The following is a 16,277-nucleotide window of genomic DNA, read 5'->3' on the forward strand; positions in this document are numbered from 1 at the left end:
TTATTATATAGAATTGATGTTCCCTAAGCTTGGAGTTGCTGAGCTGTGATACAAACCCTCTCTGTGTACCTGTTTGTATTTCATCCACCTGGGTCTTTTGGCATAGCCCCTGTGAGACTTGGGGGACATGGGGAAGCAATGCAAACATGAAGCTCACACAGCTTACTGTGCTGTAACAAAGTTCTTTGTTTCTGTCTCAGGAGTCCTATGTCTTTTGTCAGCATCCGTTGAAATTGTGGCAGGGCAACTTGTTAACTTGCAAGTAGGGTAAAATTTTATATCCTTTATTGCTCTTGACAACCCCTACCTTGCATCATATACAAAAATTTTCTTGAAATGAATCATAGACCTAAATGAAAAACCTAAAACTATAAAAGTTCCAGAAGAAGACAGGAAATCTTTATGTCATTGGGTTAGACAAAGATTTCTTAGATAGGACCAAAAAGCATAACTCATAAAAGAAAACAAAAACTGAATTTCATCAAAATAAAAACTTTTGCTCTTCAAATGACACTTAGGATTGTCAGGGCAGGAAGACTATTCTGTATGTTACTCTAATGGTGAATACATGTCCTTATACATTTGTCAAAACTCATAGAATGTACAACACCAAGAGTGAAACCTAATGTAAACTATGGACTTTGGATGATAATGATGTTTCAGTGTAACAAAATATACCACTCTGGTGGGAGAAGTTGCTAGTGGGGGTGGCTATGTGTGTGTAGGGGAGAACATATGGAAACTCTCAATATTTTGCACTCAATTTTGCTGCATAAAATTGCTCTAAAAATAAAGTCTATTTTTTTAAAAAATGGGCAAGGGATCTGCCCTGGCCAGTGTGGCTTAGTTGGTTAAGCATTGCCCCCTGAACCAAGAGGTTGCTCGTTTGATTCAGTGTCAGGGTACACGCCCAGGCTGCAGGCTTGATCCCTGGTGGGGAGCGTGCAGAAGGCAGCTAATCGATGTATCTCTTATCAATATTTCTCTCTCTTTCTCTCTCTCCCTTCCTCTCTCTCTAAAATCAATAAAAACAATTTTTTAAAAAGGGAGGGGTGGGGGGCAAGAGAGCCCTAGCCGGTTTGGCTGAGTGGATAGAGTGTCAGCCTTCGGACTAAAGGGTCCCAGGTTTGATTCTGACCAAGGGCACATGCCTGGTTGCAGACTTGAGCCCTCTCAGAAGGGGGCGTGAAGGAGGCAGCCAGTCAATGATTCTCTCTAATCATTGATGTTTCTATCTCTCTCCCTTACTCTCTGAAATCAATAAAAAATTATATTTAAAAATAAATAAATTTATAAAAGGGCAAGAGAGCCCAGCCGTGGTGGCTCAATGGATGAGTGTCAACCTATGAACCAGGAGGTCATGGTTTGATTCCTAGTCAGGACATATACAAAAATCAACCAATGAATGCATAATAAGTAGAATAACAAATGGGTCTCTCTCTCTCTCTCTCTCTCTCTCTCTCTCTCTCTCTCTTTCTCTCTCACCTCTCCTCTCTATCTCTAATCAATTTTTTTAAAAAAAGGAATGAAGTATTGACATGTCACAACATGGGTAAACCTTGAAAACATTATATAAGTGAAAGAGTTTATTATAAAAGACCACATAGTGTATGATTCCACTTATGTTAAATGTGCACAATAGGAAATCCAGAGATAAGTAGATTAGTTGTTATGAAAGAGAGCAATTGCTAATGAATATGGCACTTCTTTTGGGGGGTGATGAAAATGTTCTTTATTTAATTTGTGTTGATGGCTGAATAAATCTGTGAATACACTAATTGAATTAAAAAAAACTATAAATGAGTGGATTTTATGGTTTATGAACTGGACCTCAATAAAAATGTTTAAAAAAAGATAAGGTAGAAAAACTGATTTTTGTCCATGGAAGTAAGTCCTCTAAGAAAATCTGAATCATAGAAACAAGTTAGAGACAAAAACTGGTTAGTAACTGGACTTGCCTCAGGGCTCTATATAAGTAATACTAGCATTTTTAAACTACTTTACATTTAAAAAATTTTTTCTGCTTTACATTTTGAAAGCATAAGGTCAACAATTTCATATTATTAAAAACAAAGAATACCGTCCTAGCCAGTTTGGCTCAGTGAGTAGAGCTGTAGCCTGAGGATTGAAGGGACCTCAGTTGGATTCCGGTCAAGGGCATGTGCCCTGTAGGGGGCATGCAGGAGGCAGCCAATCTGATTCTCATCATTGGTGTTTCTATCTCTCTCTCCCTCTCCCTTACTCTCTGAAATCAATAATATATATATATTTTTCAAAAGGATACCCATTTGTGCACTTTTGGGTTCTTATAACCTACATACATGTCTGAGTATGTTTGTATATAGGTACATATGTATGCATATATCCCATCATTATCAAAGATGATGCTAAATAAGCTAGTTGCTGGATGACCCCTTAGCTTTTTCACACCTGTGGCTGACACAGCTGTGTAGCTGCAGCTGCTGGTCACAGAGCCCAGGTTCCTATTTGTGGGTCAGCCTTTCCACCTTACAATCAGGTGACAAAGAATTTTGTTCAGCAAGCCCTTATTAGTGTTAAGTTTGGTCACTCACAGTTGGAATTAATTACCCAGGGCCTTGACTGAGTACCTGGTGATGGGCCTGGGAATGCGCTGTTTTAACAAGCCCCTCAGGAGATGTGATCTGCATTCAGTTAGACAGGCCCAGCTCCGGGCATCTATTCCTGATTGCTGTGGAGAAGCTGAGTCTGTCTTTGGCTTCACAGCCCTGTCCACCCTCTCCTTGTTCACAGGGTGAGAGCAGCATGCCTCCATATTGTTAACCGTAAATGAGATGTCCCTGCAGCTGGTGTCGGGTCTGCAGGAACAGTATACTCATAAGACTGCCTGGTATTTCCATTCTGTATGTGGTTTCTGCCTTGGGGGGGAGAGGGGGAATGCAGCTGATTTCTCATCAGAAGCAGCAGACAGCATATGGTTGGCTCTTCCCCTGGGCCCCACGCACAACACAGGACCTTCACTGGAGCCCTTAATCCTGGATTCTAGGGCCGGCTCTGTACCCTATGCCACATCTTATAGGGGATGATGGGGAAGCCTATTAGGTCAATAATCTCTCAAGGCTGATGCTGGCTCAAGTGCTTTCCCTGTTACTGTGCTGGAATGCTTTCAGGGGTGGGAAATTCACCAGGAGCAGCGAAGCTCTTCTGTCTCTCAGGAGGTCTGCTATGTGGTCCTGGAGCAGACAGCAGAGTCATGCCAGCTCACCTGCTCATCTCCTCTGGACACATACATTCTGGCTCCTTCCAACATCTTTTGGAAACACAGGTGTCCCTGTTTGGGTTAAAATCCTTCAGTGGCTCCCCATTCCTCTTAGGATCTGGCCCACAGTCTCTCCCGCGGCCTGCGGTCCTTGCGGATGTCCGTGGCCTCACCTCCTCCACTGTCCTCCACTGTCCTCCACTCTCGGGCCTTGGCACACAGCTCTTGCTGTTCTCTCGCCAGGCCAGGCTCTCTCTTGCCATGGCCTTCTCCCCTGTGTGTGGTTAACGCCTGCTCAGCTCCCAGCATCAGCATCATATCCTTGGCCCCCCAGGTCTGGAGCAGGTTCCTTGCTTGTTTAGGCGCCTAGCACTCTGGACCTCTTCCTTATTAAAATCTGTCAACGCTGGACATTTTCACTTGAACGGTTAGGTGTTTCACCAATGGCTCCCTCCGCAGATGATCAAGTTCATGAAAGCAGGCCTCTGGGTTTGCTCTCATTGCAGAGGGCCTGGCGGGTCCGTAACTGGATGAATGACTCGCTCAAGGAAGGCGGGTCCCCCACAACCTGGGTGCGGCGTGGCGACCTCTGGGAATCACAGACCGAACCGGAGCAGCTGCTCGTAAAAGTCCCCCGAACTGAGGAAATTCGTCCGCGAGCAGGGCGCCCGGGGAGCCCTCAGGGCAAGGACACAGCACAGCTGTGCCTCCAGCTGCCGAGGGAGAGAAAGGGGCGCCTGGTCTCTGCGCTTGGGGGCCTCGGTTTCCCTACGGGTTCCCCCAGGGGTCCGCCGAGAACCGCCCCTGCGCCCCGGAGCCCAGGGCTGCGGAGATCGGAGCGGCCCGGCCGGTGAGGCCGCCGCGCCCGGCGAGGGCGCTCCAGGCCGGTCCTCCGGCGCAGTCGCGCGCCGCCCGGGCCCCTCTAGCCGCCGGGGAGCGGCGCGGTGCGTGTCGGGAAGGCGGCGCGGGAAGGCGGGGGGCGGGCCTGGCCCTCGGCGGCGGAGGGCGCCATGGTGGGTGGGGATGCCGCCGCGGCGGTGGAGGAGCTGGTTTCTGGGGTGCGGCAGGCGACCGACTTCGCCGAGCAGTTCCGCTCCTACTCGGAGAGCGAGAAGCAATGGAAGGCCCGCATGGAGTTCATCCTGCGCCACCTGCCCGACTACCGCGACCCGCCGGACGGCGGCGGCCGCCTGGACCAGCTGCTGTCCCTCTCCATGGTCTGGGCCAACCACCTCTTCCTGGGTTGCAGGTGCGGTCCCCTGCCGGCTGGATGACCCTGCCCCCCGCCTTCCGACCCGCCGCTCTGGCCCAGGCGGACCCCGCCCCCGGCCTCCAGCCGCACTGGCCAGGCCTGCGTCCGATTCCCACCCTTGGCCTGCCCCTTGGGAAGATGTGTGTGGCCTCTCTGAGCCTCGGTGTCTTCGTTTGGAAAATGCGTTGTGAAGATTACAGTATTGAAGGGTGAAAAGCACCTAGCACACAGGCTGCCATCTAGCAAGAGCTCAGTACATGCTGGCCTCTGAAATTGCCGTTGTTATTTGTATTGCTAGTGTTAGCTCCAGCCGTCACCTCTGCAGAGTGCATTTCAAGTCCATTAGCTCCGTTCACCCACATGGCAAATGCAGACACGAAAACTGAGGTCCCCAATTTACATATGAAGAAGCTGAGAGAGGGGAAGTGACATACGTAGGGCCTTGCAGCTTCTGGCAGGATGTAATCTGTGGCCCTCGCCTTCATCTCCCCACTCCCCAGCCTGCTGGACCCTGAGCCAGAGCCAGCTTTTGCCTCATTGCCTTTCCTCTCAGGGAAGTAACAGATGTCTTGCATCTCCCCCCTCCCCAGCCATGAAGAAGGTGACAGATCTTGAGGCTCCCATCTCCTTTTATTTTAGCGTTTCCTGAAATTATGTTAACGATAAAATGACTCAGCTTACTCCTGGTTGTCTGACTCTTGTCACCTACCCCTAATTCACTTGATTATGCTTTCAGATGTTGGGGGTTATTAGAACAAGATTTGGGGAAGCAAATCTTGCCAGTCACATCCATCTCTTTTCTCTGCCTTCTAGGCGCCCCTGGGAAATCCTGGTTAACAGGATCCAAGATTCGGCAAATGTCAGAAAGTTGGATAAATGAACAAATAATTTTATTTTCATTAGACCAACATTCCATGTGTTCAAAAACTACAAAGTTTTTGGCTGTCATACCATATGCATGAATATGTACTGCCAGATGTACAGTGCCTCTATTTTTGTGAATGTTTTGCTTGTTTTGTAAATTTGTTTTGAAATACCTGCTCTCTTGGCATTCCTAGAGCCACTTCTGTATTCCCAACAGGAAGAACTGTTAACTAACCTGCTGCTGAACATGTATTGATTTCCCCTGTAGTATCAAATCAGTCCTCTGAGAATTGAGTTTACAGTCCCTTTACCTGCAGTTTCTTGTTAGCCCCATACTGACAAGCAATTTTTTCCCAAGGTTTTTAACCTTACTACTTTTTATTGTGCAGTTACAACAAAGACCTTTTAGACAAGGTGATGGAAATGGCTGATGGGATTGAAGTGGAAGACCTGCCACAATTTACTACCAGAAGTGAGTTAATGAAAAAGGTAAACAGGCTTTCCAAGTGCATTTGAAATGGTATAGAGTTGATAGTGATGCATTAGAATATATACTGTTTTCTGAATAGGGTGAACCTTTACTTCCTGCTTGTGGCAGATCCTCTCCTTGCTCTTTTGCTCCTAAAAGGTATTCTGCCCTCCCTGAGATCTTTCACATCAATTTTCTTTTGTAGTATACTTTCCTCTCTTGTATGTAGCTGTATTTTGTCATGCCAGGCTATTAGAGATCAGACCACTTCATGATAATTGGGTTGCAAAACCTAAGGAGGCTTTGTAATTGACACGCACATCCCTAACATTACCCATAGGCCAGAGTGAAGTGTATGTGTGTGTTGGGGGGAAGGTCTCTCTAAACTGTTATATATTGTAAAGGGGTCTTGAGCATCAAAAATGTAGGGAGCCCTGTCCTGGGATGTCCATTTTTTTATGCTGTCATCGCACACTGTGAGCCTCCAGCGGTTCTCAACCTGTGGGTCGCGACCATCGGAAAACACATATAGCATATCAGATATTTACATTGCGATTCATAACAGTAGCAAAATTACAGTTATGAAGTAGCAACGAAAATAATTTTATGGTTGGGGGTCACCACATCCTGAGGAACTGTATTAAAGGGTCGCGGCATTAGGAAGGTTGAGAACCACTGCTCCAGATAATAGTTCTCAGGCACGAACCTGGCATCCTAGAAACCAGCTTTGCAGTCAAACTAATCCTTAGCATCTGGCTACCTGGAAGAAGCCTGCAGGGAGCCTATAGTTCTGTAGCACTTTTGGATTACATGTGTTTCAATTTCCTTCAATACTTATTTTTCTTTTTCTAAATTTTTTTTAAAATTTTTATTGATTTCAAAGAGAAGGTAGGGGGAGAGAGAGAAACATCAGTGATGAGAATCATCAATTGGCTGCCTCCTCCTGCACACTTCCTACTGGGGATTGAGCCTACAACCCGGGCATGTGTGCATGACAGACTTTGTGCTGAAGGCTGTCCCCTCTCCATTGAAGGCCACCTTGAGAGCCCACTGGAAAGAGCCTTCAGAGACTTTGGTCTCTTCCCTGAGGTGTTTGCATGTAGTAGATACTGGCAAACCTTAAGCAACATTGCCAGCCCAGAACAAAAGAAAACCTTGATGTTGAGCCATGCACCTGAAAACATGTAGTTCTGCCCACAATTGACCCCTACCTCTAAAATTAGAGTTTAGTTGAGTCTTATGGCTAGCTAGCAGGTGGAAATGTATCGCCTGGCATTGTTGATATCTTAGGACTTAGTGAAGATGACTTAGGGACATGAGCTCTTTAAAGTAAGACTTTAAAAACACTTATGGTCCTGGCCGGTTGGCTCAGTGGTTAGAGTGTCTGGGCTACTGATGGTACTTGTCCAACAGTTGCAGTGTATGGTTTTTCTTTTGAAAGAGGGAGGTTCGAACACAAATATATGGAGTGAACAACATTTATCTAACAATCATCCCCAGGCACCTACTGGCAGCTTTTGTGGTTGACCAGCTTTATCCATTAACAAGCAATAATTAACAAATGAGCAGCAGCTTACTCAGAAAGGGTGTCATTATTATGACTGTCAGAATTAATATTTCCAATGTATTGTCTTAAGGAGAAAGAGGAGTGATTGACTAGGAAGCTGTCATTATTGACTAAAAGAAAGAATTTTTCATTGTAATTATTGTCCATTTCCCCTGAAAACATTTTTATCCATGAGGGAAAATGGCAGAATGGAAAGTGAAGAAGTTAGAAAAATGAGTGTATCTGCGTTTCAAGAGGTTCTTTTTGTGTGCATTCTGTACAGTCTTGGCAAGCTGTAGGGTAATGGAGTAGCCACTTGGTGGAAGGAGATAGGATTCTAAGGTGGTGAGTATTTGTATTAAAAAAAAAAAAAAAAAGCAGATTAGTTAAATCAGTTTTGTCTTGCATCCCCAAGATAAATGCTCAGTGGAGCTACCTTTTCCCCTTTATCTGCTAAAAGAAGCCAGAAAAGCTCTGTCTGACCCCATAGGCCATTCTGTTGCCTGGTGCCCAGGATGAGTGGATCACGTATCAACACTTTGTGTCAAACACCAGACTTGCAGCAACCAAAGCCAGTGGCAACTGTTGTGCTGTTGTAGTCTTGGTCTTATCAGAAATCTGAGAGACAATTTAGAGAATAACCTCCTTCCCTTTGAAGATGGTTTCTTTAGGTGGTACTGCATTCTCCTAAAAGGAGAAAGACTTCTTACACTTTTTGTTTTTGGTGAGGAATTTTGCTGCTTTTAAATTACTCAAAAAGACTGACGCAATAGGCTTAGCTAGGATATAGGTCATACCTTGAAAACTCTGATTACTAAAAAGACTCTCAGATTGATTCATTCACACTGCTAAATGTTAAGGAAATCCATTCAAATACAAGGTGACAGCCAAAATGATTTCTTCACACCTTCCTTAAAAGTTGTCTTAAGCCATGTTTAAATTTACCAAAGGTGCTAGAGAGTACCCAGAAATAATATGTCTGCTTCATTTCGCCACTATTTCAAGACAGTTTCTAATAGTGTGAAATCCAGAAGTACATAACCTTCACATCTCCTAAATATCCTCACTTAATGTGGAATGTTGTGAATTACTACCTGGATTTAGCTGATTTTAATTTAGAACAATAACTGTGTGATTCTGCTTTTAGAACCTTTCATTGCAAAGCATGCTAGGAAAAAAAGTTATATTTTAAGCATTTCCATTATCACATTAAATTGTGAACTTTTACAGATCACAAATGACAAAAAAAAAAAAATTAGGTTCTGGCTTCCAAATGGATGGTATGGTCAGAGTTCTGAATTTTTTGTGTGTAGTAAAATATTAATAATTTGAGTCTCCTTACTATCTGGGTAGTACATAAATATTGCATCGCTGCTGTATTTTATGAATCTGATTCACTGGGCTACATGACTACATAATCTTTTCCTTTTTCCCCCCAGCATCAAAGCTAAGACAGAAGATCCATCACATTTTCATTATCAGCTACAGGCTAGAAAGGAAGAATGTGACTTTGACCACAGAAGCTCTCTTACAACTCCTGGTATTACCAACATGTAGGGAAGAGGCAGTTGAAATGAAAGTGGCATTTTAAAAGGTCTCATTCTTCCAGTAGCTATCATTGTAAAAGTATGCATGGATATTTATGTATTTATAAATCATGCCTTTTAATTTTGTTTCTGAATATCAAACTTTTGGTTAAAATGCATATTTTTTTTATGTTGATGTAATAATGGCAGGTAATGGATTTTATACTTTGGATTTCTCAACAATGTACCTTTAAGTGTGATTCTGGTCTTATGGTCCTTTTTTCCCCCTCACAAACCAGACCCTTTATTTCCTATTGCTATCTGAAGTTTACACCATCCATATACTCCACAGTCACACACACTCATTTTTAAAGAGATGAGAGAATCAAACCATAGGCTGCAAGTACCCATCAGCTCATGGGAAGAGGCAACCTGCAAAAGAGCATCTGATCTTATTTTAAAACTGACAAAAGATTCCTTAGTTTGATCTAGGCAGCCAGTTCATCTGTAGATTCTCTAGAACAGGGGTCCTCAAACTTTTTAAACAGGGGGCCAGTTCACTGTCCCTCAGACCGTTGGAGGACCGGACTATAGTTTAAAAAAAAACTATGAACAAATTCCTATGCACACTGCACATACGTTATTTTGAAGTAAAAAAACAAAACGGGAACAAATACAATATTTGTATTTGCATGTGGCCCGCGGGCCGTAGTTTGAGGACCCCTGCTCTAGAAGGTCTCCCAGCTGCTGAGTAAAGGCCTCATTTCCCCGCCCCCCGGAGGGAGCCTTACGCTCTTGTCTTCTACTAGACTTGAGGAATTGCCAAGCACAAAGAAATTCTTTATTGCAGTTCTGCTCTGCTCTGAAATTTTGGTATTAATTTCCCCCTTTTAGTTAATGTATCTATTCTTTATCCCTCTCCTGTTCCTCTTTCCTACTTAGTATCCACCATTAAGTATTTATTCCAAGCATAAGTACTGAGAGAGGGACATCATTTAGGAGACAGCAGTATAATAGCCAGTCACAGTAGGATTCTCGCATCAGGGTGCTTGGTCCTGAGGATAGTAGTAAATAAGACAGTGGATCCTGCTTTAGTTTAACTTACTGAAAAACCCAGGTACCTGAACAACCAGAAGTGCTAACGAGGAGAGCTGACTGTGGGAGCATGGTGTCTGGTGGCAGAGAAATGGGATGACTCTTGCCATGGCTTAAGGCCAGGCTGCACACCTTGGATGGGCTTCATCTTTGTGCAACTTTTAGCTCATCTCTAGTGACCACTGGAGTGGACCAAGTTGGGAGAAACAAGATCTCTGACCTATAACTCTGGACAAGCCACTTCTTCCCTCCAGCCTTATCTAACAATGGAGATCATAGAAATAACTACTACCAGAGCTGTGGCAGGGATTCAGATGGAGGGCCAAGCACATGCTTCATGAGCCTTAACCTCTTCATTTTTTCAAACGTAGCCTAGTCTCTTTCATTCTAATTATTTGTAGGAATTTGTGAGGCTTAAAAGGCCAAATTATAAAGTGGAAAGTCAGAGTGTGGTTATTGCTTTTTAAAAATGTTTTTGTTCATTTTGGAGAGGGGAGAAATAAAAATTGGCTGCCTCCTGCACATCCCCTACTGGGGCTCGAGTCCACTACCTGGGCTTGTGCCCTGACTGGTAATCAAACCTCATGACTTCACTGTGCACAGGATGACACTCAGCCAACTGAGCCACACCGGCCGGGGCTGATTATTCACTTTTAAAATGCATTTTTCCATGGGTTTCTCATGATGCATCCTTTTTTCTCTAGAAGATATAATGTCCCATTAAATTAATAATATCCCATCAGGAATATATCTATTGCATACAGCAAGCTTAAATTGTATACTGATGGATAAACTTCTCCACCCCCATCCCCATCAGTTTATTTTTGAAGACTTCGCTAACCAAAATCAAATTTTCTAATACCATTTTCTGATGCATTTTTTCATTATTTCCTCAGTTTAAGCAGCTCCTTTTTCTTCTCATCTTTGACTGATATGACTATCTTACCTATAAAATTAAATAATATTTTATAATTTTATATTTTTCTGGCATTGAAATCCAATTTTTTGCAGGGCAGCACTCCTGTCGTGTAGGTAAAATGGTCCACTCTTAGCTTTCAAACAGGAGCTCGCACCAGATATAAGCTACAAGATATTGGCCTCTTCATATATATAGTCTTCCCCAAGATGGGGTGAGGATCAAGTGATATCTTAGGAAGAGACATAGTGTAGTATTACCTTCAAATAATGACTAAAAGAGGATCTTTTCTGTTAAAGACATAAATCTCAATACTTGTGAAAAGCACAAGAACAGTTTAGGGTGCTCAGTTAAGTGATACCCTTTCATGTTATCCAGAAAACTGCTTTTTGAAACATTCTTAAGAGTCTGTGGCCCACCTGATCAATCCTCTTCCTTTGCAGGGGAAAGATTCCCTCTGAACTTTTCCAGGATCCACTTGGATCTGTGCTTACCTATTCCACAGGCATTGGGAGGAATGACACTATCACCACTCCTGAAGCTTTGCTATCTGTAGTAGTAAATGGCCATGAAAATAGTGTTGCATCTGAAATGAGGTTTATATTACCCCGTATGTCAGATAACTTAAGTGTTTACCCTCTGTCCAGCTCTAAATTCTCTGCTGGGTACTCTTATGTCTGGAAGGAGATTGCTAACTTCTAGGTCAGAGTTCTGTTATCTAATCATTCTTGATGAGTTTAGGGACACCTTTTGGTTCTGTAGAATAAAAGTAAACACAAATCTTTTTTAAAAAATATACTTTTATTGAGTTTCGAAAGGGAGAGGGAGAGATAGATAGAAACATCAATAATGAGAATTATTGATCCGCTGCCTCCTGCACGCTCCCCACTGGGCACTGAGCTCGCAACCGGGGCATGTGCCCTTGACTGGAGTTGAACCTGGGATCCTTCAGTCCACAGGCTGACACTCTATCCACTGAGCCAAACCAGCTAGGGCTAAACACAAATCTTAAGAGGCACAAGTTTTAGAACTTAAAACAGAATTTTGGTCATAATGTATATTGTTTCATTCAACAAATAGAGTACACACTAAATAAGTTCTCTGTGCCCTAGTTGGTTTGGCATAGTGAACAGAGTGTCTACCTGTGAACTGAAGGGTCCTGGGTTTGATTCCCAGTCAGGGCACATGCCTGGGTTGCAGGCTCGATCCCCAGTGGGAGTTGTGCAGGAGGCAGCCAATCAATGATTCACTCTCATCATTGATGTTTCTCTCTCTTTTCCTCTCTGAAGTCAATAAAAATATATTAAGAAAAAATAAAATTCTCTGCTTGTTATGGACACACACACAAATACACAAATTCTTTGGTGGAGAAACAGAATTTCACATGGCTCACTTTTCATTAAAATAGAGAGCAAATAGTAATGCCTGTTTATTTTTTAGTGAAAAGCAAAAAAAGTTTGTCCCTTCAAAGTCATGACTCCCAGGGCTAGGAGTGGCAGTATTGGCTGCCCTTTTTTGGTTTGGGCTTTCTCACAATGCCAGCTGTAGGGGCAGAGTCCTTTGCATATGTTCCTGTGACATGGAGGTTGGCTTGAAGCCTTGCCTTTGGGTAAGAGGACCAGCTGAGAGTTGGGGTAACCATCTGAACAGATGCCCTTAGAAATCAAATCGTAAAAATTGAGACTATTAAGCTCCCATTTGATGAATTCTTATCTATTCTAGATCATGTGAACCAGAGCTTCTTTCCAACAGTGCTGTCAGAAAAGGGTGCCTCCTTAAAATATCACCCTGGTAGTTGTGACCCAAGTCCCATCTTTCTCTCTCTGCCTAGGAAAAGTAGGCTAATGAACCCAAAATATCCTTGACTATGGCCCTCCAACCTATTGCTTGAGAGGAAGATGCTGTTAGGGCCTAAGGCAAGTCTTGGTACTCCCCTGGTTTAGTGAAGGTAGTAGTTAAGGTCAACCTTGAACTGTGTGGGCCTAAAGACCATGTTTTGATGTGAATGCTAGCACCAAAATCTCATTCTACAGGGCTGCATTTTCCTTTTCCTTTGACATGTTTTTTTTTTTTTTTTTAAAGAATATTTAACTGAACCTAGTAGATGTGAATTAGGAGATGCTTCCCAAAGTTATTTCACCTCAGGATAGGGATCGGCAAAGTGGGGATGATCCTTTAATCTTTATTGGAGGATTCGGTGGAAAAACTAATGTCAGTGAAAGCACCTGGCACTTAGTGAACTCTCACTACTTCATTCCTGCCGTTTACCTTTGAGGCCAAGCTGGGAATATATGAAATGTCTCAACTTACATTTACATGCAAGAAAAAAATGAGCACCCACAATCACCCCATCAGACCAGGCTCCATCCTCAGGGCTGCATAAGGGCATGCCTTTTCCATTCAAACTGTGGAGCTGTCACCTGGCCTGTGTTCTACCCCCAGCCCAGGTCAGAGCTGGTGGTTCAACCTGGTGTGCCCAGCCACAGGTCACAAGACCATGCTGCATGTGTGCTGCCAGGGGTTTCTAGGGCATCATCCTGCCTTGGGTGCTGGAGTCACACAGTGAATTGCATGCCAGAGGGCTCTGGGCCCTCACAGGGAGTTGCATACCAGATGAACTGTGCACATGCCCCCGCCCACCGTGAGAATCTGAAGTGGACAACTGAAGGACCAGAGTCAGGGGAGAAAGGAGTACAGCTCAGAGCAGACAATAAAGGTGTGAAACTGAAGGTAGACCCAGCCTCCAGTCTAGTGAGTCCCAGATCATTGCACTGCTAGGGCCTTCAACCCCTGGACCCCAAGGCCAGAAAGAGACAGCAAAAATGGGAGGACAAACCCCATTTAGGGAAACCCCCAAAGGAAAGAAAATGAGGAATCGCCAAAAAAGAAACTAAATAAAATGGAGGCAAGCAGTATGTCAGAGAAAGAATGCAAAGTAAGGGTCATACACCTTCTTAACTAGCTGGAGAAAATTACCAACATATGTAAGAACTAAGAGGAAATGAAGTGATCCATATCACTCATGGTTTATGAGTGTATGGTTGAGGATATTGTTTATGAGGAGCAAGAAGGGAAAAGGAAAAATACAGATGACCTCAATAAAGGGGTCAAGGCTAGAAATGTTAATTAGGGAATCTGGTTTGAAATGTTGAGATTGAAGGATCTCTGAGAGAATTTTAAGAAAGGAATAGATTGATTTCTAGAAGTTTCTATTTTGCTTGGTAGTTCAGTTTGTTCATTAAATGCCACATATGAGTGAAATCATTTGCTCCTTGTCTGTTGGTGGTGTTGGGGTGTGGTGTAGAGATGAAGTAAAAAAAGAAAAAAAACTAGAGAGAACCCACAGACATGGACAACAGTATGGTGATTTTGGAGGTGTGAGGGGTTGGGTGAAGAAGGAAGAGGCCATAGAGGGGATACATGGTGATGGAAAGAAAAAGAGAAGTCAGGTAGAAAAAAAGAAAACGAAAAGAAAAAAAATGTGAACCTGGATGATGAACCTATGGAAAGTCAATTATTTTCTATCTTCTTTTGTTCCTGTTAGATATTTTCTATAATAAAAGGTTAAAAAAAGAAAAAAAAAAAACCGTAGTGATAGTGTAGAGAAATTACTGACAGAATGGCACGTATTTCTGTATTTTTTGAAAGGATAGAGGAAAACTGTCAATTCTTTCAACATATCTTTGTTCTATGATATATACTGGAATAACTGGTAAGTAATCTTTCCCCTTATCTGACAGCAGCTGTTTTCCCTAACTACATGGGAACTAAAGAGGGCACAAGGACCCAGGTCCTATGCACAATTTCATTTACCTTTAATAGCTTTCCAACCATTGACTTTTCTATTAACATACATAATTCCAACAGATTTCTTTGGGACTTTGCATTGCTGAATGCAATATAAAGGAATTGTAATAAACACCACCAAGACCTAAAAACTTGGTCTCTGCTCTTGAAACATGTAAGAATTAAGAGATCAAAATACCTTAGATGTAACTAAATTGTGCTGTAAGCCTGAGTTCTTTCTTAAAAAGAGTACTAAATGAATAAACTTAGGTGCCTTATTCATTGAGCACAAAAGATGTTACTAAATAAGGTACTTTAAATAGCTTTTCCCCCTATTACCTCCACCTATATTAATAATTTTTAGATCAGTTCTAGAAGTTAATCATAGTAATGGAACTTATGTTTTTGGGGGTGGGATGTGCAGACTCAAGGATATTTTTAGGAAGAGAAAAATTTTTGGTCTATTGATAAATCATAGTCCTTTATAGCAGAGACCTGAAAATGTCCCTTGATCAAGACTTTATACTAGAAAAAGTGTTGGAAAATGGTGGTCAGGAAAACCTTTTCATTGGACAGATACCAGTCTGTACATAACTCTAAATCAACAAAAGTATTTTCATAAATTGGGATAGAATATTTAAGTTCAAATCCCAGCTCTATCACTAGCTAGTTGGTTGATCTAGAGCTAGTCACAGTTAATCACTTTGTACCTAGTTTGCTAGTCTTTGATACCTACACCTCAGGATTACTAAGTCTGAGATAAAATGTATGTCAGAATTCTTAGAATAGTGCCTTGTACAGTGTTATGTATTGTTAAAGAGGAATTTTGTCACAAATGTAAATTTTAACATGAATCCACCTTCATACCTAAACAACTTTTTATAAAATTTGTGTTTTTAAAAAAAAATTGTATAGAGTTTACAAGCACATATTTTTTATACAACCTTGTAAGTGCCTTTCTAGCGATGACAACTTCCCCATGACAACATCCCTCTCCAGAAGGAAAACAAAACAAGAAAAACGCCTGGTACGGAGCCCAATTCCCACATCATGGATGTGAAATGCCCAGGATGCTATAAAATCACCACCGTCTTTAGCCCTGCACAGTTTTGTGTGTTAGCTGCTGCACTGTCCTCATTAGCCTAAGCTATTCCTAAGCTGAAGGAAAAAACTATAAGGAGTAATTCAGAGACCGTTCCCAAGAATTTTCTCCAATGAAATGCAGACTAGGTGAGTTGGATGCGTTGACTCCTTGCCAAGTAAGATATAATCTATATATTAAAAAGGCTAATATGCAAAGTGTCCCCTCGGGAGTTCAATCACTTGCTATGATGTGTGCTGACCACTAGGGGGCGGCACAAAACAAAGGCCCCAGATGGCAGGCCTGCTAGCCAGGCCTAGATACCCTACCTGTGCACGAATTTTCTTCAATAATTTCCCATCGATACTTGAAATGTTTGAGTTTAAAATAGGGAAAGGAAAACAGGTTAAGGATAAAAATAGATTTCAAAGCAGTATCCAAATAACATGTAATGAAGTAAGAGGGAAGACTCACTGCTACTGTGCATTAACTATCAGAGTCACT

At 42.6% G+C, this 16,277-nt stretch overlaps 1 protein-coding gene and 1 long non-coding RNA gene across 3 annotated transcripts in view; one reads left to right on the top strand and one right to left on the bottom strand.

The window, feature by feature from the left end:
• Positions 1-4,221, bottom strand: part of LOC118658982 — a 75,128-nt gene extending 70,907 nt beyond the window's left edge. Inside the window, exon 1 of the long non-coding RNA XR_004968415.1 lies at positions 3,245-4,221. This is a non-coding gene — a long non-coding RNA (uncharacterized LOC118658982). The remainder of the gene's footprint in view (positions 1-3,244) is intronic.
• CDKN2AIPNL (CDKN2A interacting protein N-terminal like) lies at positions 4,199-9,155 on the top strand. 2 transcript variants are annotated; one of them, XM_036314877.1, is made up of 3 exons: positions 4,199-4,487; positions 5,744-5,826; positions 8,809-9,155. In XM_036314877.1, the coding sequence occupies exons 1-3, from the start codon at positions 4,249-4,251 to the stop codon at positions 8,958-8,960; spliced, it is 474 nt and encodes a 157-aa protein (XP_036170770.1). In that variant the 5' UTR covers positions 4,199-4,248; the 3' UTR covers positions 8,961-9,155. The 2 variants fall into 2 exon arrangements, with proteins under 2 accessions (XP_036170770.1, XP_036170771.1); XM_036314878.1 differs by having other exon boundaries at positions 4,203-4,487; positions 5,744-5,843; positions 8,809-8,865.
• Positions 9,156-16,277: the final 7,122 nt, after the last annotated feature.

Source organism: Myotis myotis, unplaced genomic scaffold (genome assembly GCF_014108235.1).
Source record: "Myotis myotis isolate mMyoMyo1 unplaced genomic scaffold, mMyoMyo1.p scaffold_m19_p_6, whole genome shotgun sequence".
Classification (NCBI taxonomy): Eukaryota; Metazoa; Chordata; class Mammalia; order Chiroptera; family Vespertilionidae; genus Myotis; species Myotis myotis.

Coding starts and splice junctions, on each gene's coding strand:
- CDKN2AIPNL (XM_036314877.1), top strand. CDS start 4,249: ATGGTGGGTGGGGATGCCGCCGCGGCGGTGGAGGAGCTGGTTTCTGGG. Junction 4,488..5,743: donor CACCTCTTCCTGGGTTGCAG/GTGCGGTCCCCT, acceptor TTTATTGTGCAG/TTACAACAAAGACCTTTTAG. Junction 5,827..8,808: donor GCCACAATTTACTACCAGAA/GTGAGTTAATGA, acceptor TTTTCCCCCCAG/CATCAAAGCTAAGACAGAAG.